This window comes from Macrosteles quadrilineatus, unplaced genomic scaffold (genome assembly GCF_028750875.1).
Source record: "Macrosteles quadrilineatus isolate MER2022 unplaced genomic scaffold, UCM_ALF_1.0 Scaffold_21__1_contigs__length_2333173, whole genome shotgun sequence".
In the NCBI taxonomy this organism is placed as follows: domain Eukaryota; kingdom Metazoa; phylum Arthropoda; class Insecta; order Hemiptera; family Cicadellidae; genus Macrosteles; species Macrosteles quadrilineatus.
The window spans coordinates 1,653,421-1,677,646 of record NW_026542614.1 but is presented as its reverse complement, the minus strand read 5'-3'; the positions used below and the strand labels follow the sequence as shown (position 1 = coordinate 1,677,646).

Here is a 24,226-nt window from a genome sequence, read left to right as displayed (position 1 = left end):
AGTATGATATTTACTATTTAGTATTTAGGTTTGTCACACTTGTGATACTTCAAAACACACCCACTTATCTACTCATAGTTTATTTTAAACTATATTCATCCTGTGGAAGTATTTAACATTCCACAATTATTTTTTTAATGTTAATGATGACAGTTTTATGTTTAGAACTTTTGTACTCACACATATTTTATGTTTTGCAGGGGATGTTTCTCGTACGAGAATCCGGACAGGTTCCGTGAGGCTTGTAACCGCCAAGTTGCCGAGGCCAGTGGAGACGCCAAGCAGGAAAGGGCTTGTAACATTGCTCAGAGTTACACCGGTTATTGCTACTATGTACACTTCGTCAGGACCAACCTTCCCGATCACTGTGGTAAGATAGTGCAATAGAACCTCTCATGATGGTAATTTAGTGGTTAGGTCAGGCTGTGAATCAGATAGTTAATGATTGTCCCATAATGGCTCCTCCTGCTTTTGCTCAGTCTGTGTAGTTGAACAAAGCTGGATTTCATAAAATATGTAGGGGTTAGCTTATTTATAACCAAAGGTAATTGCATTTAGTACAGTTTGTGCTGCAGAAGTTAGGGTGAATACGATACCTTTATTTGCTTTTAGACTGGTTTCATGATTTTAAATTAACCATTGTAGAATTATACATTTCTCTACCAGCCTTTGATGGTTGTTCCAATCCTTCTTTGGACATTGCCACTGGAATTTCTATAGCTTTGTTTACTAGTTCCATAAGATTTTTCTGTACATGTTTATATGCGTTTTTTTTTTTTTAATTTTCTTTGAATTTATCATGTCTCATCTGTTTTTTTTTTTTGTAAAACATCTGTGGATGTGCATGACACTTAATTTATTAAAAACGTAATCCAATTTGTTTACTAAAGAAAAGGAGTTTTAACCATATTAAGATACTTTGCAAAAATTGGATTGCCTTGTGAAAACAAGCTGATGTTGGTTTTGTTCCCCAGGAAAGTGCCAAGTAGGCTCCCAGAGTATACAGATTGGAGAGTCCGCACCAGTCAAGACCCCTCAGAAGGAAGCGGACATTGTGTTTGTTGTTGAACAGCTGGAGGACAACCAGGAAGTGTTCAACAACCTGGTCACGCCTCTGGTGTCCACACTCACCAACGACCTCAAGGAGAAGGGAATCACGTGAGTGGTTAACTTTACCTAGTATTCTGTTTGTCAGATAGCCAAATTAGTTGTTTCCCAATGTTTCCATTTGGGCTGCTGTTTGGTTGGTAAATATATTTTCTTGACATTGGCAGCACTGAGAGTTTCCATTTGGCAAGGCAGTGACTGGCTGACGAATTTGACCTTAATTACTGACATTTTCCCTATTTAGTAATATGAAGTTTTAGGTAATGAATGGAAAAATTCTATTGTATGTATTAGGATTTCAGCTTGCTATACAAAACGCTCCAGATCGATATTTCAATTCATAACCTCTCCAGACTCAAAATAAATCCTGATTCCATATGAAGTCATTGGGAGTCTAAGACCAAGATTGTGGAGGGATCTATTATCTCAACGATGCAGTTTCACTTGTGTTGTAGTTGTAGATTTCTATCCTAGTGACTCCTGGAAGAATAAAAAATCTAACCTTTTTTTTAAAATACATTTTTGCTTGCTTAAATCATGTATAATAGGAAATTCACTACAATTTTTTCTTTAGTTATTTATACGCTTGGGAATCAAAAGGTTTGCTGTACATTTGGGAAAAGTAATATTTCATGTAACACTAATGATTATGAAAAATATATCATCGTTCATAGAATCAATGGTAGTAGAAAGACTATAACCAGACACTCTCCACAAACCTTTGAAATTTAGGATGAAATTCCATACCTATTGATATTTCTATTGAGTTCTAGTTTGAATTGTAATGGTAGTCCATGATGTTTCATACTCTGTATATCGTAGTTTTACAAGAACCGATGTTTTTTTTAGTGACGTGAACTTTGCCCTTGTCGGTTACGGAGCTCCCAACCAGAAGTGGCCAGCAGTATACACCTTCAACGGAAAGTTCAACCAGTTCCCCGGAACCGCCAAGAACATTCACTTTGACAAGAAACCCGAAGTTGAGAATCCCAAACTGAGCGACAAAATCGAAGAAATCTTCAAGAAGATCCAAATTGAAACTGGTGATTAATTTTTATTTTTACATATATACGTTTTGGACTGGGTTTAAGTGTAACATTTGATGGTGAATGCCAAGAACCTAAATCATTAAAAAACTTCAACATTTTCTGTCAAGTTAGCTAAGGGTTTGTAAATGAGTTATAGACTTAATTATTAGACTAAATCTATATACAACAAATCAAATACAAATAATCTTGTAGAAGCATGCAACAATTCAATATTATTATTTTTAATACATCGTAAATGGAGAGCGAGCTGGTCTAGTGGTTAGAGCACGGGACTTTGGTTCCTGAGGTCCTGGGTTCGAATCCCGCCAAGTCACCAATGGATTTTATGTAAGTGATAATGCCGCAACCCTAGCCTGAAGTAATGTGAAAAATAACTCAAAGCTCGTGCCTAGTATCTTAGGACAAAAAAAAAGACATGGAAAGTGCAAGTTATAACCCTATAACTAAAGATTAATATAATTGGAATTTTTTTAATTTTATACTTTCAATTTTCTATATTATATAACATTTTGTTCTCTTTTAACCAGGCATGTCTAAGGCAGCCCAGGCTTTCAAAGAGGCATTCCAATATCCATTCCGCCCTGAAGCAACCAAGACAGTGATTGGAATCCTTTCCTCCGAATGCGAGAAGAATGTCTTACCGGTAAGTTAATCGTGCTTACGTTATGTTAGTTTGGTAATGTTAAAATTTGATTTCAACTTTTTAAAGAATGTAACATCGAGCATAAGAAACCAAGGTTTTTAGAACTTTTAGCGAGGATAGGCTTACCTGAATGGGAAAGAGTCCAAACTGGCACAAGAGACACAAAACTCTTTCTCAGTTGAAAATGCTGTCAGTGTCAGTGAAATATTCGAATATTTTGTGTATTGTAGTGTAAGCTTGTGTTTCTTGTACCAGTTTGAACTCTTTCCCAATCAGGTAAGCCTGCCATTTTCCCTAAAAACTCTAATATTTACAATATATTTAATTCGGGGAGAAAACTGGTCTAGTTGTAGATCGTGGAACTTCGGTTCCTGAGGTCTATCCTGAAGTAATGTGAAAAACACTGCCAGTCTAGAGCCTTGCGTCCTAAGATCTGAAGGTGGGACGCAAAAAATATGTTAAATTCAATACTTTTAAATACATATCATTTACTATCACGTGTCGTTCTCATCCAAGTTCGTCCATGTTTCAGTTCCGTTCCCTCAACATGCTCATTCACAGAGTTAACCTCTTGAAGGCCGGCATTTCTACCAACCTGGTCCTGCCCATCAAGGACCTGAGGATTGAAGGGAAAGATGAAAAGGTCGCTGCTAATATTGTTGGTAAGCATTTTAAAGCTCTTTTTCATTATTGTTAGATTGTTGGAATTTTAGATCACTTAGAATATTCCTCTTGTAAACTTTTAGATCTTTTAGAGATCTACTTATGTCCAATATGTTCCATTAATGTTTTAACGAGTTGTCTGTGCCGTAGGTTTTGACTCAGAAACAGTCTACACTCAGAGCGAAGCCAAGAGGAAGGTGCTCAAGGGAGATGAAGAAGCATTTAAGAACTTGAAATACGAAAATGAAGCCTGCATTGACTTTGCTCTCGGAGTAAGTTGATATTCAATACTTTTTGTATGAACTGTCAAAAGAATATTTTCAAATGGAAATGAGTCAGTTCTTTTTGGCACTGAATCATGGACCGTACTACTAGCAAAGAGAATCGAGCAATAACAACTGCATTCACATTTAATACTTATATATATTTTTGTATTTGTTCTCTCAGCCCTTTAAGAGATATTTTGGTATTTGTTCTCTTAGCCCTTTAAGAGAATCATTCCCACAGTTATTTACAACCCCCTGTTTGCTAATTTTCATTGTTAAATTTGGGTAGTTATAATTATATATTTTGATCAATTCAATCTGATAAACTCCTATATTGGTTATACGTAAAAAAACATGTTTATCTTTTTGTCACCCTCTTTTAAGTATGTGTGTTACATCTGCTCATGCAACGTAATAATAATAGAAAACGAACAACCACATATTCAAGCTGTTCTGACTGATTGAGTTCCATTCCCTTTTTTTGTTTACCTAACGCTCATCTAAATACCCAATAACATAGACACCAGAAATATCCTCAAATTTTCAGCTAAATTACATACTTAGTTTAACAAAAATTTTGCTTACAGACAAACGGAGCAGTGTTCAGCTCAAGCAACTTTGTGAAAGGCAAGCCGCAGCTGAGGAAGAACTTCATGCAGGTTGTCGCCAACAAGATCGCCGAGGAGTTGACGAGTCAGGAGCTGCGAGAAGAGTGCAAGTGTGAGTTGGAGAGAGGGATGCTGGTCCGAACACGATGCAAAGTCACTGGCCGCAAGGAGAAGGAAGCTCTCACTGTAAGTGTCCTTTTGTGTTTAGATTCTTCCGATTTTTTCTGTTCATTCACCTCTACTATTTTTTATCTTTCTGTTCATTCAACGTGGGCAGATTATTATGGGTTCATTCATGCCACAGAAATTTTCACACTTAAGGGAATGCTCCAAACCCTGGTCTTGCAACTATATTACGTAAGCCTTTTGTTAGATATCTTAACCCTTTGCGGTTGAATGGTGAGTAAGGTTGCTGCGCGCCATTTTCCCGTAAGCTCAAAAGTGACAACTCACAAAAAAATTTTGACCTTTGTGGTTGAATGGCGAGTATAGGTCGCCGCACGCCATTTTCTCGACTCCTCGAATGGTGATCTATACCATATACTCACCAAAATAAGAAAAAAAATCTACCTCAAAGGGTTAATTAATTGATAGCCCAATGACTTATGACATCAGTCCAGAACCGATCTTGCTTTCAATCAAATCAGCGTTCTTAAAATTTGAAAGTAAACACTTAATCCACTCGGCTATCAAACTCAGTTATTTGTTAAATGTTCCACATACTTCTCAGCAATTTCTTTTACTTTTTGTAATTGGTACTATTTTTTTACCAATACAATTGTTATCAGTGTATTGGTTGAAAATAATTCTTTTGTGTGCAAGATTATTTTAAAAGAAATGAGGTTTTTGTTTTTATTTAAGATGTGTAATATAATTTTTTTATAGTGTAACCTCTGGCAGTTTTCACTGTTTTTTTGTATTTTTATGACGGTAAAATATTTTTATTTTAAAATACTCAGGAACGTGAGTTTATTTTCAAATAGATCTTTAAAAAATTGAATTGCAAAATTAAACTTTGCATTCTAAGGAAATTTTGTCAAAAGGCAAGTTAGTAGTAGTGTGAAAACTCAGGTACATAATACATTTGTATTTAAAAACAAACACTCTCAAAGTAACCTTTTCTAATTAAGTAGAAATGGAGTAGTCACCCTGTTGTGATAGCTCTATATTTGCACAGTAAACACAACAAAGTCATTAAACAACTTCCATACTTTTTCTTAACTGCCAGTTTTCAGTCTTGTTTGATTGCAATCGTTGTGGTAGTTGAAAAACGGATAAAATGTAAACTTAGATGAATTTTAATGGTTTTCTGTAAACTTAGATGAATTTTAATGGTTTTCTGACAGAAAACATAGAACTTAAATATAAATTAATTTTAACATAAAAACTAGATCCTAAAATTAATTGGAGTAACTGTAATGTCTGTGTTGTGTTGTGTATGACAGAATGTAAAATGTGTGATCCAAGGATTTTTTCTTGTTTTTTAGAGGTTGGCAGCCTCTTTTAACCTTGCATTAGCCCTTACACATAGAATAATCAGGTGATACTTTGATTTTCAGAAAGGCGTAAAGGGTGGAGTGAAAGGCTGAGTTCTTCTTCTTCACTAAAGTATTGCTTCTTCATCTTCACAAGTCATTAATTACATCGTAGATTTTAAATTTACACTCGGCTCAATCATATCAATACAAATTTTGTGTCTTATGCATACACTTTTTTACCAAATAGTCGTTATAGAAAACTCCTTGTTTTTTTAGTTTTGTACATTGTGAAAATCTGTAGACACCGTAGTTTTTTACAGATCATAGAAATATCCAATTGTATTTAATTTATTAGTAAAAATAATAATATTTAATAATTAATAACTTATAATAATGGTTATGTATATCTATTGCCCTAAGCGCATTTGCAATAATGCTTAGTTATTTACCAGTGATTTTTATATAGGTTCAATATTTTAAAGTGTTCTATATCATGTTTGGACTTTTATAGCAATTTATAAACACAACATATTAATTTGTGATTTTCTTGATATTTTTAGTGTTGTATTTATGTAATAAGAATGAATTTATCTAGGTGTAGTAATTTTGTAACAGTATATTACTTTAGTACTGTTGGCAGGCCCTTGTTATTTCTACGTCAAGTCGATTAATATAAAAAGTCCAGAACAAGTAATTTTGAGCTGTTGTTTATGTCCTATAACACTTTGCTGTTTTGTTTTTAATTTTATATGGTAAAAATCTGTTGAGGATTAAATTTTATGGTAAACATTCAGTTTATTTACACAGATTGTATGAAAGCTCTTTACACATATAGTACTTACTTAAAGAATTTTACATTTCTGAAAAGGTAACATGATAGCTACATTTCAATGCCAAATTATTTATAAAAATAAATTAATGATAAATAAAAAAACCGTCCTCAAATGAATGTAGCATTTAATGAGGTATTAACTTGATTAAATTTACCATAAAAAAAGTTTTTAGCTCATTATAAGTTACATATTCGAATAATCAAATTTTTATAAATTGTAAAACAAACAAAATTTCCAACCTGTGGTAAAATGAAAGTAGTGGAAGACAGCTAAAATTAGAAACTATCATTATTTATGTACATATGGTGTAATTGATTGTATTATTAAATATTTTATTGTTACTTAGTAAACTATTAAAAAATGAATGGTTTTTTTATATTTCCTATTGATGAAAAAAAAATTGATCAATTCCATTTCAGGGCTATTAATGATCTGTCTGGTACAAGTGGATTGTAACTTATTCTAATATTTAATGTTTAATGTCTAATGTTTAATGTTAATATTTAATGTTTAACAAGAACTGTCAAACATTTTGGTAAATTTGAAAAAATAATTTCTTTGTTACAAAACTCTATAAAAGCCAACCCGTTTTAACTTTGCAAAATTTTACAGGGGATACAGTGTTAACTGTAATCCTAAATCCACAATTTGACTCACAGACTGTTGCAGTGAATGCTGAACATGGTGACGTCACCGTGGAGTGGAGGGGGTGACCTGTAGTTATACACACAGCAAATAAAATAAATATCAAGAGATGCTGTTAGTCAAGAGGTGTATTCAAATGCCTTCTATCTGAGAAATACAATTATTACTACTTTACTTTTGAATTCTCTGACTGTACTTTTGGACCTAATGAATTTTGGAGCTTAAGAAACATCCTTCGAGCTTCATGAAGTAATATTTTTTGACCTCGTGAACTTAAATATAAGCTTTGGTCCTCGAAATGCTCATTGAAACCATGTGAAATGCTCTTAAATTATGACATATTTTTCATGGAACCTGGCTGGTTCATAAGCTCAGGCAAATGTATTTTTATTAAAACATTTGTTTCACAATTGAATTAATAAAAATCATAGAATATTTTGATTATAGTTATCTAGTCCACGGACACACATGTATGTAAACATTTGTTCGAAGAATGTTTTTGGATTCTTGATTCGAAACCGAAACAAAAGAGCACTGTGGTCCCAAACTTAGGTTCCTATCCCCATTACTAGTAAAATGTATCTTGCTACAGTATGAATGAATGAATGAATGAATTCTTTATTATTTCAGTACAGTACATCAGTTCAATGGTACAAGAAACGATTTATGAAATGTAATCCCCAAATGGGCTAATGCCTGTGGTTGGGGATTGAGTCCATCATCCGCACAATAAAACCAATTTAGGCTACATTTAAAAAGGAAAATAAGATATATTGTACCCAGAATTTTGTATACAAGAAAAGGTAAATAAGAAAGAACTAGTTTATGAGATAAATATAGGTATACAAAACGATACAGTGTAAAAAAAATTAAATTAATGCATGCATATATCACACGTTCAGTTTGCAAGTTAAAAATATAGGAAATTATCCCATCAGAAATAACAAATAATTTGAAATGCCTGAGACTTGGCACATACATTCCACACACATGGCCCTAATACATTCACACAGACCACTCATACCTACACAAACTCACAAAAAATCTACACTCACCACAAACACATATTCACAGCCACTACCTTCCATAGTACCCGCCCCGGGACCCACAGGCGGCTGGTAGTATGATGAAAATTGCTTAAAATTATTAACTTAAAATAACATGTGGAGTATTAAAAGCAACACTTGTATTAAAAATTATTTATTTCATAAATTTACTTTACAATATTTGCTGATTGATTTTAAATAACCACCCATCCTTTAACTTTTGCACTCCATAATAAATTAATACCAGCACACAAATATAATAAATACACCACTTTAAAGTTACAAAACAAAATCTTAATTATTGCTTCTTTATTGTTTTATACAGTTTTACTGTTTCTTAAAATGAGAACAAATTCAATAAAATCCAGGATTTAGAATTAACTGGTTGAAACACTAAGGAAGTATTGTTTAAGCAGAATAAATGGAAGCACCAGAGTGGCAGGAACAATTTAGTTTTAACTTCTTTTGCACCTCTTCCAGCAATACAAATATAAAAACATTAAAAACATTCATTTTAATCAAAAAGATGTTATTCTTCATTCATAGATAATTTCAGGTATACAGTGTATAACTTAAACCAGAGTATAATAAATATTAAACATTAATAACATTCCAATACTTCATATTTCATAGGGGACCAAATTCCAAATTCTATTTTAACCGTATTTCATACTTAATACATAATACTTTTCATTGAAATGGCGACCATACGAAAGTAGATATTTTAAGCCAACAGAAAAAAAATAAACACAATGTTTTTAAGCTTATCAATAACAAATTACGTACATATAATAAAATGTAAAATAAGAATAGGCACTAAGGAGTCACTAAATTACGATTTAGGATTACAGATTAGTGAGTGAGCTAGTAAATAATCAATAATTTGCTATGGCATAATCACTATATAATACCTTGACTATTAATACAACTTCAGTATCCAATAGTCAATGATAATACGTAATTGGTGTTATAATACTTTTGAAAACAAGTCATGTTAAGATTAACGATAAAAAATCAATGAGTTTGATTGAAAATGTACCAGATTGTATCATAATTGATTTCAAGATAGAATTAAAAATTAACAATATTTTAAAATTTTTCTTACTTCCCAATTCATAACATAACTTGTTTGTTTTTTACCAATTAAAACTACTACTAGGTTAATTTAAAATCTTAAATCTAATATTAATATCACAACCTAAAAAACATAAATATAATTTTGTTAATAACACAAAGATTAAATAAAACAATAAAACTTATAAAGGTCTTGAAGCATAAATTCATTTTGGTCCCAGCCATTTCCGTCTACAAGTAACAGACAATTATGATGACATTTCAGCGTTTAGATAAGTAATTAATTATTGATCAAACAAATCACTCAAGAAGTTGTAAGCAAGGCCAACCATAGTAAAAAAACAGAGCCATAAAGCTATTCACATGTTTTAAAAAATCAACAAGTTCGTTAAATATTATATACACCTTAAAATGAAGTTACAGTCAAACTGAAAGAACAATATTGTATGATTACAGTATTTAAAATCCTTCAAACATTATTTCAATGATCGACATATTTTGTTATGGTGTGTGTACCTCACAAATCATAATATTATTAATTCATATTTTATAAATACTGCTATTGAACTATACGAAGGTAGTTACAAAATACTTTCAATCTGTGTTTAAATAAATTAACTATCATCATACATATAATTGTCAACATTGAAATATAAACTTTAAGTATGATATATCTGTAATTTTTAACTCAGAATGGTCAAAACAGTTACATGCAAAACCAAAAATCAAACAAATCTCACAGCCAAATATACAACTACATTACAATCATTACCCTTGGTTTTATGCTTAAGTAACAACCTATAAAAAATTAAAAATACAGTATATTAAAAGAAATAGTAAAATCTTCCCCCCTTGTAAGATGCACAAATAAATCTGATCAAAAATGTTACAATCATTTGATGACAGAATCAAACTACAGTTGCACTTTAATCGGTAAACTACCACTAAATATAACAAAATAGATCTATAGTGTTTGAAAAACTGTGTTTCGGAAGCAAATTACATATACTTTCAATATAACAACAAATCTACATAATAAATTCTGAAAAATAAATAATACAGGAAAAACTCAGTCCTTTATTCAGTCTACTCTACTTACAGTTTTTGGATTGTAACTGCTTTTTAAAATAGGTTAAGCATCTTCTAACACTAATTGACGTTCAAGCTATCAATGTTTAAAAGGCACATAACACAACTAAATGTGTAACCAAAGTTCAAGCATAACAAAAAAAACTACTCAACTTCGACTTCATCGATATTGGTAAATTAAATTTACCACTGTTGAGAAAAAAGGACATGTGAAAATCCACATCTGGATACATTTTTATCAAAATGTATGAGAGAAAATTTTCCTATCCATGAAACAACAGTAACTATATAAACTAGTCAGCTAATAAGTATGATATGTACTATAGCATTTAGTTTTTATTATCACACATGAAATAGCATAGCTATACAAGGCCTGTTGTGTAAGCGAATAACAATCTAACTTCTTTTAATATCTAAACATACTTGTCTACTTAATAAAAACATGAGCATTGAATCCATTTACATTTCACACTGAGTTAAGACTTTAGGGAAGTTACAGGAGTAAAGATACTTTACATTCTTTTAAGGCTGCTCCAGACATGCGCCATTTGCCAAGCACCGAGCAGCGTCTCTCCGAATCACGAGTAAGGTAGATAGATAGGTGTTTGCCTATTTGGCAGGCAGCGAGCATTCTTGATCGTGTGTTGCCCAACAGAAACGAAAAACAAACAGTGGCTCGGAAAACAACACATGTGTGTAGACGTCTACACGTTAATCGGCAAATAGCAAGACAACTAGATCGCCGAACATCAAATATTTCGTGCTTGGCAAGTGGCGCATGTCTGGAGCCGCCTTCATGGAGGATGAAACTGTACTTTCAAACATGTGAAATTACTGTTACGGTCTATTTAACTTTGGTGAGGTTAATAAACAAACTAAAACCCTGTTACAAATTCACCGTGTTACGAGACTAAGACTGCGCTAAGTATATTTTACAATTGAGCCATTCATCAGTGCTTAGGGGAGCACAACAAGGTACGTTCCTTTTCTTGGTCCTCCTCGTTGAAATGAATCCTGGTGATGACAATGTCCCCGGTGGACAGTGTTTGTGACGTAGAGTCTGCGGTCGGAGCTGAGTGGCATTGACAGTCACACGCCCCCCGGCTTCCTCCGCCACCCCCGCCCAGCCCCGTCACAGCGGCTGTCAACAGCGCCTCGAGACGTTCCATCTTGTCCAGACGATCCATGCCCGTGTCTGACAGAATGTCGTCCATCTGTTGCATCGACTCTGTCAGACTGCGAGGTCCGGAGCATGGACTCAACGCTTCACCTGCATCAGCCACTGATTGTTAAAATATGCAAGGTTTGATTTCTTGTGCTTTGAAAATCCTGTGTGATTTTAGTAACAGCTGTTTAGTCCTCGTGAGTACATTGTCAGGTCTAAAATCATCAGAGTTATGCAGTCCCTCAAAGTTGGGGTTGTAATTAACATTAATATCAACACATTAAGATGGTGATCGTTATTTGAGAGCCACACAAGAGACCGAGCAATTTTACGTTTTTAGACCTGATGAGTTACTTATGAATACAGTATAGTTAGACCTGACGAGGAATCGTGAGGACAAAACAGCTCTTTTTACTGTAACAACATCTTGACTGAAAGGTAAAATAAACCATCAATTCGCTGAACAAGAGGCAGATTTTCAATAGTGATAAAATGCTAAATATTGAGAGACACATTTGTAAAAAACTACCAATCAGCTGAGTTCTTTCATGGCTACAAGCAGTGAAATACAAAAGGCAAACTCTAATCAATGGAGCTATTAGCAATCAAGTAAAATTTTTCCTACATTCTAATCATACCTGATAGTGAATTGTCCGAGGGTGTTGACTTTCCGCTGTTGTAGCTATCCAAACTCGGGTATTCCCCATCTCCGTCCTCACCATCTCTGAGAGAAATACCAACAATATAAGTAACAATCATTACCAAAAAATGCCCTTGTTAAGTAACCTAAAAAACACACACATACAAATTGTTAAAGTTAGAATGTTAGAATTTGTTGAGGTAGTACAAAAGAGTATGTTTGATAAAATAATTGGATTCGTTTAGCTATTCACATTTTACTTTAGTGATCAACTTACTTCATCCTTCCTTCGAGTTTTTCAAGTTTTCTTGCAACTTTGTACGATCCCTTTAGTTTCTCTTTTTCTTCGTCAGTTAAATCCAGATACCTGTGAACATTTATTACCTGTATGAAACAATTATTAAAGATGAGGTGAAAAATAACGTTGAACAAAATCCTTAAGGATACATCAACTACTTAGGTATACAGGCCCTTAGGAAATAAGTGATTTATCAACATTAAATATCATGTAAAGTTTTGAATTTGGTAGTTTGAGTACACATAAATAATGACAAAATGAAGAGGAGAGGTTTCCAGTGCATTTTGGTCCAGGAGAGAATAATGAGAGAATGGTTTGCCAAAAATCTAGCGGTTAGTGTCTCAAACTTCAGTACGAGAAGGGCTGGTTCAACTCCGGGCATAAATACAAAAAACTTCATGAGTTTGGACCGCTTTAAAAGTTTTAATGAATCCGAATTGAATTGAATTGTTTGAAAAGGGCAACAGGTGTACAATATTAAAAAATAAAAATTCGGCCAGAGCAGAATCATGTGTACAAATTCACCAACCTCTTTTAAGTTAACCAGAAAACAATAAAATTGTGTAAGATGTATAATGATGACTTTGATGAGTGAAGTAAGTTTTAGAAATTTTTAAACTTATCCATATCATAACAATAACAAAGATATACAGTGTAAACATTTGGATAAAATCACATAACATCCTATTATAGAACAAAATTATGACAGCTTTAGATTTTATTTATCAAAAGGTCAACATACCTTTCGACCCATTTCAAAATTACCAAAAAAAGGGAAAATGTTTCCAGAAGGACAAAGATCCCCGCTAACACTAGAATAAGCTTTAGGTTAAGTTTCTTTAATATGTGTTTCTCTAGAAACCAAATCTAAATTAACTCGGCCTAAACTTCTTTTTTTGACTGTAAGTATTTTTTTCAGAATTTAGTTCTCTTTTTTTGGTGCCCACTCATTTCTTTCTGAACTTCCGATCCTTCTCCTTCTCCTTTTAGGCGACACAAATTTATAAACCTGAAATGAAATTATGCTTGAAATTAATTTGACAACAATACCTAAGCAGTCTTATCTCCCGATTGCTGAGCACGATGTTGCGGCCTGATTGAGAAGACGATGACAATTTGCTCCTCAAGTCGCTTACTTCGCTTTCCACTTTCCGCTGTTTCTTGCGCTGTTTTACCTCTGTCGGACGAATATGCATGTACACCTGTTCTTCACACAGTTCCGCCAGAAGACCTTCCCATTCTGAATGGATCTGTCTGTAAAGTTAAGATCAATATTTTGTTAATAATTGGGTTATTGTAAATTTACAGAGTTGTGAAGATTGTTAAGATTTGTTTTGCAGTTAAAATGTATTTAGCAAAATGCATTATCTTAGGCAAAGAATTAGACATTAAATTCTCAAGGGTAGATGTGTTTGTAGAACCAGCATGATCGGACCATGGGAATGGGGTTTAACGTGGGGTTTTATGGGGTAAAAATGAGTTTTTATCATTTTTTACCCTTAAAACACAAAATTTATCAATTTTTCTCCAGTTCTTTTTAAAGAGCTTAAAAAAACAAATAATTAAGTACAGTCTAACCTTGATATAACGGACCTCGAACGAATTCCTTGATATAACAAATTTTGTTAAATCCCCTAGAACTCTCCATAAGTCACAATGAATATTTTACCTCTACATAACAAACAAACCATAACAACGACCTTGATTTAACAAATTTTTCGTGATTTCGGCTAAAATAAGACACCTCAATATAACAAATTTATCATTGTCAGAACCTCTACATAGCGAATTTAACCTCTGCTTAACGAATTGTCTACATCTTTCCCTCGATATAACAAATCCCCCACCCCATTATTGTTTTTGGAAAGTCTGTTTCTTTATCAAATGAAATCGAAAGGTGACCTCATTGCTTGCGGTTCGTCTGCTCCGTTTTACACATCTCTGTCTGCTGTCGCTGTTCGCTGCCGCTATGTGACATACATAGGCCTACTGAGGACTGATTTCATTCTCTGAGGACTGATGACGTAATGTTTAGTAAGCTGTGATTGGGCGATAAGTAACTAGGGTGAATTATACAATTTTTGGATGAAGAGAAACCTAAGAAAGAATATAAAAACAAAAGCAAAGAGAAAGAATAGCAACATCGTTATTTTAACATTCCTTTTACGAGTGTTTTTACTATCTTTAAGTTGGCTATGATTATACACTTTTATAATGACTTATCTAATAATTTATTGTTTTCAATACGATTTGCTTAAACTAGCAACACCAATGCTAATGATTATTAATGTTAATGATTATTATTTACATTCCTCTGTTGTGATAAATCAGTACTGTACTGTAAGTAGCCTACCGCCATAGATAAAACATACGTGTTGGTTAGTCTGTGCTACCGACCTATCACGAGCAGTAGCGCTTACAAAACTCTCTACGGTTTTGTTTTGTTTTTATGGTTTATGACTATAAAATACAGTGTTTGGCTAGGTTTTAGGAGGGTTAGATTAAGCTGTGATTATAAGCTTACAGTTTTTAACCTGTACCAAGATCAATGCCATTGTCATGATTCCGCAATATTAAAGATCCCTCCCCTTTATTATGCCGGATAATTTACTTTCTATGTACTATCATAGATAAAACATACTCCCTTAGTAGATTTCTCATCCTAATGGAACAGCTGAAGACAATTTTATTCTTAGTTCTGTACGGTTTATGTAGAGGTCGTGTTTTGTTTACAATTTGTTTCCCGTTAATACAGTAATTTAAAACCTTGTTTAACCAAATAATACGATCTAATCATAAACAATAAATTGTCCCCTAGTTATTTAACCAAACAGTAAAGCACAAATCAAGAAATTAACCCTAAAATAATAGAAACAAAATTTCATCGACACTAGCGCCCAGTGTGGCGTACATGAACTAGACATGAAAAACGAGCTTCAAAATTTACAATGGGATGAGAAGTCTACTTGTGTTGGTTAGTCTATGGTACTATGTAACCCTCCGAGTGTCCCTTGTTTTGGCCTTAATGTCTGCCTATTTTTTGCTCACTTGCAAGGTTTTATTAAAACGGATATGAGAAGCTTGAAAACAATGTTAATTATACTGTTCTATATACCATTTTGTTTGGAAAATCATGGGCTTCAATATTATACATAAAACACAAGGAACATTTGTTTCAAAAAAAATTTTTAGGTAAAAAAAAATATTTTGGGAAATTTTCCAAACAAAAATAAGTTTGCGCTCAATGATGTTGTATAAATTATAGGCCTATAAATATTTGAAAAAAGCCACTTTGTTCTAAATTGTATGAGGATTACAAATATATGATAATATAAGGATGTAGATTTGCAAATAAATAAGTTATGGGCAAAAAACAGATTTCAGTACATAGCGTTTAGCTAAGAATGCATAGCCTAACCATAGCTAGGAATCTGGCTGATAATTTACATCAATATCACTACCTACTTCTTCAGGATCATCAACCAGCCCTTCAAAATCACTTAAATCTTCTTATAATGCACCACGTATATCACTACTTTTGATTTTTAACACTAAAACAATGATAAATGTAATAAAACACATCAGTCATCGGTACGAGGTTAACCAAGCTGTTTACAAATACGCACGTCAGCTGTCTGCTACAATATTTTCGGAACTTAAATGAAAAGTGCTTAGAGACAGACCTTCGGAGAAACCTCTGAATCTGCCAAATAAAACGATACCTAACTCGATCCAGTTCAATCCGATTTTGTCAGTCATAGAGCCTTCGACGTAAACAGTGTTTGTGAGTCGATGCATCGACACAAAACACTACACAGAGTGTGTTATGTGTCGAAGCATCGACAAATAACACTCGGAGGGTTAAACACTGTACTGTAAAGTATTGTAGCCTATGCTACTTTAATTGTGTTTTAATTAGGTCAAATCCCGACCTATATTGACCGACGCTGGTTCTGAACCTCGACTTAGCGAAATTCATGCAAACCTAACCTCTATATAACGAATCTCGTTTTAACGAAATCCTTGATATAACGAATATTCAGTTCGGTCCCTTCAGATTCGTTATACTGAGGTTGGACTGTATATCAAGGTGTTTTTGTACAGTGATTGGTTACAGAGAAAATTCAAAAAATTTTTTATTTAAAATTCCCATGTTATTCTTATGGAGAATATTGTAAAATTTGGAAAATCTTAGTCGGCAGGTTTGCTACGGCGGGGGTATTTCACTGGTTACTCAATTGGTGTAACGTACCTACTAATAAATTATTCATAGATTAAATTACCATCAATGTGTATCATTCACCTATTACCCATTTATTGTAATTGCTCATCTTTATTTACCTTTGTCGCACTGCATAACAGTTGGTAGGCCTACAGTATCACATGTAAACTCATTATGTTATGAATAGCTAATTATGGTGGCATAACAATATTATATTAGATAATGGAAAAGGATTGGGTTTACATCACAACCATTTTATGAATTTGACTCGACTCAACTAATACATACAGTCTCATTTAATAGGTACAGTACTTGATTGAACTGATAAAATATAAGAAGAATTAAAAAAAAAAAACAATTTCTTATGGTAGTTCTATTTCTTCTCTCTATATTTTAACAGACATTTTACTCATTCTCTCTTTTTGTGTTAAATTTGTTTGCAAAATTTATGAACTTCATAAAATGTTTGTAAAAATACCTGTAGGCTAGATAAGAGTTCTTTCTAATCAAATTTGTTTTCATTAATTTAATTTTCTGTTATAAACTGTTTTTTAGACTTATGATGGCAGAAACTACTAGGTACCAATGTATTTAGCGAGTAGCTTACACATACATCTATTACTTATTTAATACGCAAGCACGATTTTTGTGACAATTACTCCTCCGAAACTACTGAACCAATTGACATGTTATTGGTGTCATTGGAAAGAGCGTAACGTGAAGTTGTGCAGGAAACTTTCTTTTCAGGGAAATAATGAGAGAGTGAGGCCATGGAGCCCTTTAAAGTTTTGTATTTCTCCATAAGATTAACATTGGAAACAAAAATTGTTATGAAACTCCAGCTGTTGTCGGAAATCAAAAGTGAGAAGAAGTGCATATTATGTTAATTGTAAACAGTCAATAAGTTTGCTAATTTAACAGTTTGCTACAAACTTGCTGACTTGGTTGAAATTCGTTTTAAAATAACGCCTGTAATACTTAGCAATTGCTCGAATTCGAGCAACAGGGCCACTAGTTATGAACTAATAGGCCTAATATTTATGAAATTAAACACACCAAGTCACCTGTCTAAATGGCTGGTATAAATTATTAACTGTTACATATTATTATTGAAATCTTATTTGTTTTTATATACAGGCTAAATATATACACAAAAAAACAAGCCTAAACAGTATCTATTCAACAATGCATACTTGAGCATGGCGTTGTACACATGTGGCACCAGAGAGAGAACATCGGCCGCTGCAAACATCATCATTTCCCGAGTGAGAGGTCGGCGCGCCCAGAACCGCTGGTCTCGACGGTAGACATTTTTCAACTGCTCCTTCATGGGGTTGATGGGAGCTTCATAGAGTTCACACAGAGCGTTAAGACTGATGTTTTTCACCTTATACACAGGTTTCCCAGTCTGCTGGAGCTGCAGTACAGCATGGGCCGCCTGTAAAATGAAACAGTGTGTAGGAATGCTTCTGCAAGGCCTAGTGTGGTAGCAATAGACAGCTCACAATCCCTATGTTGTAGTTTTCAAATGTTCTTCAAACAGAGACATGCATCAATGGGGCCTAAGCCTTACTGCAATTATTTTATAACAGGGTGTCTAAACAAACATTCGTGACTTATCAGTGACCGGTCGTAAAGTATTGGGCGTTATTTATCCGTTTTAAAGAAAGTTTCCTGAACTCAGAAACATGAGCTGATTAAAAACTAAGTAAATTATGAAAATGTTTACTTAGGCTACTGAATTTTACTTCGGCTATTTTAGATGTTGGAAACAAATTACGAACATATCTATAATATTAAAACGAAACGGTGTTTTTTTATTTCACGATTCTGAATCAACCACTCGACGGATTTTCATGATTTTTGTGTTGAAAGAAAGATAATTTTGAGAACTAGGGAATGTCGAAGCCATAATTTTAGTTTAGGGTCCCAGTTTTTTAAAAATTAAGTTTTAATTTTTAAAAAGTCTAGCAGCCGACGCTAAGATTCTAAACTAGCTCTTGGCATAAAATAATTTGCTTAACATAACAGCTGTAAACATTCAGCTTTTGTGTCACAAATTCAGCATTTGGATAAAAATGTAAAGACATTCTTAGGGTTGACTTATTTATACTATGTGTAATGCTAATCATTGATACGTTAAATTCTTCTGCAAGAGGATGACAGATTAATTAAATATACATAGTAAAATACTAGGATGTTCAAATTATTTTTTAAAGCAATCTTTGTAATCTTCGATTTGTTTTAGAGCAATATAATTTGTTTTAACTAACAGCTGGTTAAATATAAACTATAGAACTATGAGGTTATTTTATTTTTGTCATTGATTATAGGAAATAAGTAAGATTAGTAGAGATAATTAGACCACAGTATTAACCAAAATTAATTAAACCACAGTACAAATCGAGGCTCTGTACAGGAGTCTTAATAAAAAAAGATAAATGCAAATTATTTTACAGCTCCACTTTTCAAGGAAAGATTAGAAAAATAACAATGTTTACATGTTTTAATTCTTCATGGTAGCTTTTTGTTTACAAATAATGTTTGTCTGCTTTAACTTTGTTTGGATTAGGCCCGGAAATATTGATGACATAAAAAGAAGATCAAGAATAATCAGGAATCACGATTTTAAATTACCACCACAACCTCAGCCGGGTTTTATACAAAGATAAACAGATGGATGACATAGATTGAACACAACGTCAACATTGACCTAGGATACTGCAATTAGAAAAACCATCCTTTTATGAAATCGTGTTCAGTTGTGGTCACGTTTGGGGGCGCTGATATAGGCGCCCCCAAACGTGAAAATATCACTTTTATTTCAACTATGAATATATTGTAGTTTAAATTAACTAATATGGGAAATTACGATGTACATTTATTCAATGAGGGTGGGTAATTATCAAGGATAAAACTGATAACGGTATGGATAATAAACATTGCCAATTACGTTATTAGCTTTACTAGCGTGTTTACTTTTTATATTCCTGCTACATGTGACCAGTTCTTTTTTTCAAATGAATGTTATTTGAACCAAACAGCTGTTTCAAAACAAACTGTTATTGTTTTTACTTTTCTTTGTTTACGCTTATTTATTTAACAATAAATGCAGTGAAATTATTATAAAGTATAGGTGTAACGATTAGTTTTGATGTTAGGACACCAAAGTTATATTATGTGTACTGTGAATTTTATTGGATACAATCGTTTTATTTTAGGTAGTTTCTATTCAGACCCACTGGATATAGTAGTTGTATTGTGGTGATAATAATTATGGAAGACGCAGGTATGCTATGGAAGGTGGTATCGTTAAATAGGTCTATACACTTCTCAATTGACTATTAGTAGTATGTAGTGTATATATTACTCTCTACTGTAGGCTACTTATAATCAGTGTGCGTCTGTGCGAATCGGCTGCAAATCTCACTTCAACGCTTTTCACATCGTAAAAATTGCTGTTTTATTTTAAAATTGTCGGATTTAAAATGCATATCGTATAGGCCTATGATGGAATAAAAACATATTTGGTCACACAACACTTATTTACAAGATGATTTTTCACGAATATTTAGAATATTTAGAGAATATTTAGGACTGGAATTGCTTTTCCCCCAATTATTATCCTCCAAAACTTCAATTTATACACTTTTTACACAATTTCACACTTCAGAAAGTGTTTTTAAGCTGGGGTCTGGGCCCTAAATAAGTACCTTTTTCACATTAAAACTGCAAGAAACATTGTCTTTATATGTGTAAACTAGCTGATCTGAATTGTAGGCCTACACGGTTTTAACTGACTACTGAATTCCCGTACGTAGGACGGGCTAACACCTCGTTTGGCTTAAAATGATTTTAGATCAAATGAGTATTATCTGTGAGCTCCTGATAAAAGGAAGAGTGACTTTTAAGACTTCAGTGGTTGGGGCATGCAATACACCCAGTAAAGGTTATTTAAATTTTGGTATATGATTTTAACTCCATTCCTAGCTGATCTAAACATGTAACAAAATTGTGATTTTAAACATTGGAAAAAATAGGCTTATAGAATACCTGAGTGTCAAAAACATTTCTCAGAGTTATGCCAAACTGGTTGTAGAGGTTGACACTGTCGTTGCGGCAGTCATGAATCACCTGAAACAGTTTATTATAGGTTATTACGCAAAATGGCAACTAGCCTAACAAAAATTGTAATAAATCATATTTATTTGATGAAAGCAATTAGCTAAATAGACTATACACTGTTAACAGATTGAAAATATGTTACAATACAAATAAGTTTGCCAAGTGTAACCAGGCTTTATTATTTGAATTAGCCTACAATAAGTTGTTAGCGTTGTCCCACATTTGGGTTTGTCCAGACATTACTTCACATTCAAGCTCAAACGAGATTTTAGGTTTTACCCCTACAGTGTTACTTCGCTATTTCAAAGGAAGGGTGGAAACCATTTTTGGGGTACTGTAGCTTAATTAAGATCAACCCTAGTTATTTGATCATCTTTTAAAAGAATTCTGGATAGCTACATGAACAAAATTTCAATTTGATAATATTTGTAGGCCTACCTGTAATATACAAACATGTTCTATGAATTATTTTTGGCAGCCTACAGTAACATGAGTCATAGGCTATAAAACTTGAACCATTTTTTACATTTAAAAGTGTCTAGTTGTATTTTTTATTGAACTTACCCTACCTATAGGGCTTACAACTTAAGCAAGCATATCCTACCTAGTTAATCTATGGTATTTCAGAAGTTGTTTGAATTTTTAATAAAATGTAGGTCATTACAGTTTACAGTTTGTATTCAGGATCTAGGAAAACCTGGCAACACACAAGTCACGCATGAATTTGTTAATGAGTAGGTCTATTTATTAAGTAAATTTAAGTTTAGAGACAAGGTCCATCTGTAAGGCAAAAAAAAAAAAATGGTTAGACTTGTGTAAAGAACTCATAAACTTTACCTTGATTACATTGTCGGATTCCAACAGCTTCTGCAGTCCGCCTGAAGTGACTAAGGAAGGACATGTTATCAGATCAAAAATGTATGCCTGACCTGATGGCAGACCTATTTGAAAAAGTGTCAACTGTCCTTTAATCCCTAAGTTTATTCCTTCACAATCAAATGAAATGGCTGAGGGTGATTTTCTCATCACTTCTTCAATAATCTGCAATGATTCCTTTATGTTTGCTATAACTCTTGTTGACTGTACAATTTTATTCTTCCAATTGTCCGTGTTATTTGCTCCTAAGCCATTGTTGACTGAGGCCGCTGCTAAATTTCGATCCTTCTCCGTATTGTCAGCTAAAGTTTTCATCACTAATGAATTGATTCTCTGCTTAAGGCTGAGATTTTGATTTGGCACACCAGCACTTGACACTGATCCCTTCTCATTTGACTCTTGGTTCAAGGGTGATAATTTTAGACTGGCCATATTATTATTTTGATTGTTATTAATGATTGTGTTTGCATCATTATCAACAAACTTATTATCGACATTTGGTTTGTTAATGGAGTTGATTTCTGCGACCTTATTTGGGGTTTGGATGATATTCACTAGATTGGCCTGAACAGTAAACATATTTGAGTGCATTTTTAGAAATGTTGATAGATCTTGAGAAGTCTTGAAAATTCCAAACCACAAGTCCTGAGGAAAGAAAGAGACGACATGGTGAAACAGTTGATCTACAAGCATAGGTCCTTTAACTTCGATGCATTTCTTGAAAAAATCCAACAAGCGATACGTAACATCAGGGTCCAACTTAACATTTTCTAACTCACAAAATGGCTGAGGCTCTTTTCCTTCATATTCCTTTAACATCACTGTATCTTCACTGACGATGAATGCTTCAGGATATTTGCACAAGAAATCACGGAATTCACGTACATGTTGTCCTGATATATGGCGCACTTCAGGTGAGGCTTGTGATCTATGACCAAGAAGACTTTTTATAGGTACCTCTGTGCCTACACCATATTGTCTCAACTTTGACGAAAAATATTCAACGGCTTCTTGGACGTAGTCACGTTTTCCTAAGTTTGGTCTACTACTGGAATTTGTATCTTCAGCTTCAGTGTGGTTAGACATAAATGAATTTATGGAAACATAATCCCCATCCACAATGAACAATGAAGGGTACTGGGCTAAAAATTTTTTCAGTCCTGACTGAGAGCCACCAGCTATCTGTCGCATTTCTTTAGTAAACCCCTTAGCACCGAACTGACAACTTAAGTCATGAAGTGTTCTAGGACCTCCTTTATCCATTAGTCTTTCAAAGAAAAATAGTAAGGTCATATTCCTTACCAATTCATACTCTGAGCTATCCATAATTTTTATTTAATTTTGAGTTAATATTTACCTGAGCCTCAGTTAAGATTTTGAAGGTACCTGCCCGATAGCCATCGCTTTGTTGGAATCTTCCAAAGAAGTCCGTGCGATGAACAAATATTTTGTTTTCAGGACATTTCAACGCGATTTTGTTTGAGCCGACGACGACGACAAGACGACGACGACAGACATACTAAATTCCTTTGGAAACATATGACGTTGTCAAAACCCAGTTGTGCCAACGTTAAATAGACAATGAATTTTATGTTGATAGCGTTATGCTTCTGTATTTATACACTATCATAGATACAACTAGCTGTTTAGTAACTCATAACTCATTTAATCTCTTGGTTTAGTCATTTAGTCTATGACACTATCATAGACTAACCAAGGTAGTATGTTTTATCTATATATATATATATAAAAGAGGATGTTGTTTGTTTGTATGTTTGTGCAGTGATAATCTCACACAACACTGGGCCGATGGCCCCGAAACTTGGTACATATACGTGTAGAGTTCCATGGAATAGGTTTATTTTTATACACCATCAATTTCGTGATCCGCCCAAATGGCTCCACCCCAGTGGCTCTGGGATTTCCCCATGTTAACCTTATGAGTAGGTGTACTTATATTTAAATTGAATTAAAGAATCTGATTCTGTTAAGTTCAATAGCGTTTAAAAGTTAATAGGTTTACCAACAGGGTGCAGCACTATTTATTGTTTAAATTTATAACAGCTAATTTTGTATCAAGCAGAAACCAAAATCTGTGATACATTGAACTGATGGATTTTTTACAGTTATGTTTATGTAGCCAGTTACTAATAGTAAATTAATAAAAGTCTATCTACATACAGCAGATCTAGGGAACATAATAATTGTTCTCTTTAGCGTTCACTATAGCTGCTTGCCATTATTTTCAAGGAGCCAAAATTAATTGTCTCCTGCTCCTGTATCTTGGCCCCGCGTAGATTTCTCGTCCTTATATGGAACAGCTTAAGCCAATTTTATTGTTCTGTCCGGTGCACTGTAGAGGTATAGTTTTTTGTTTGAAATGTGTTGTGTGTTTTTAC

The 24,226-nt window shown here is 33.5% G+C and overlaps 2 protein-coding genes across 2 annotated transcripts in view; one reads left to right on the top strand and one right to left on the bottom strand.

Moving 5' to 3' along the window:
- Positions 1–7,012, top strand: part of LOC129005482 (apolipophorins-like) — a 49,391-nt gene extending 42,379 nt beyond the window's left edge. Inside the window, exons 49-56 of the mRNA XM_054434386.1 lie at positions 201–370; positions 975–1,158; positions 1,957–2,150; positions 2,684–2,799; positions 3,332–3,461; positions 3,613–3,734; positions 4,316–4,522; positions 5,896–7,012. Of these exons, the coding sequence (XP_054290361.1) occupies positions 201–370; positions 975–1,158; positions 1,957–2,150; positions 2,684–2,799; positions 3,332–3,461; positions 3,613–3,734; positions 4,316–4,522; positions 5,896–5,925 (1,153 nt within the window). The 3' untranslated portion in view covers positions 5,926–7,012. The remainder of the gene's footprint in view (positions 1–200; positions 371–974; positions 1,159–1,956; positions 2,151–2,683; positions 2,800–3,331; positions 3,462–3,612; positions 3,735–4,315; positions 4,523–5,895) is intronic.
- A 1,464-nt stretch (positions 7,013–8,476) lies between these two features.
- LOC129005408 (egalitarian protein homolog) lies at positions 8,477–23,329 on the bottom strand. The gene is made up of 7 exons (XM_054434294.1): positions 21,789–23,329; positions 20,880–20,960; positions 18,020–18,264; positions 13,655–13,858; positions 12,584–12,673; positions 12,305–12,390; positions 8,477–11,771 (listed from the first exon to the last, which is right to left on the bottom strand). Exons 1-7 carry the CDS (start codon positions 23,151–23,153, stop codon positions 11,452–11,454), a joined length of 2,391 nt encoding a protein of 796 aa, XP_054290269.1. The 5' UTR covers positions 23,154–23,329; the 3' UTR covers positions 8,477–11,451.
- Positions 23,330–24,226: the final 897 nt, after the last annotated feature.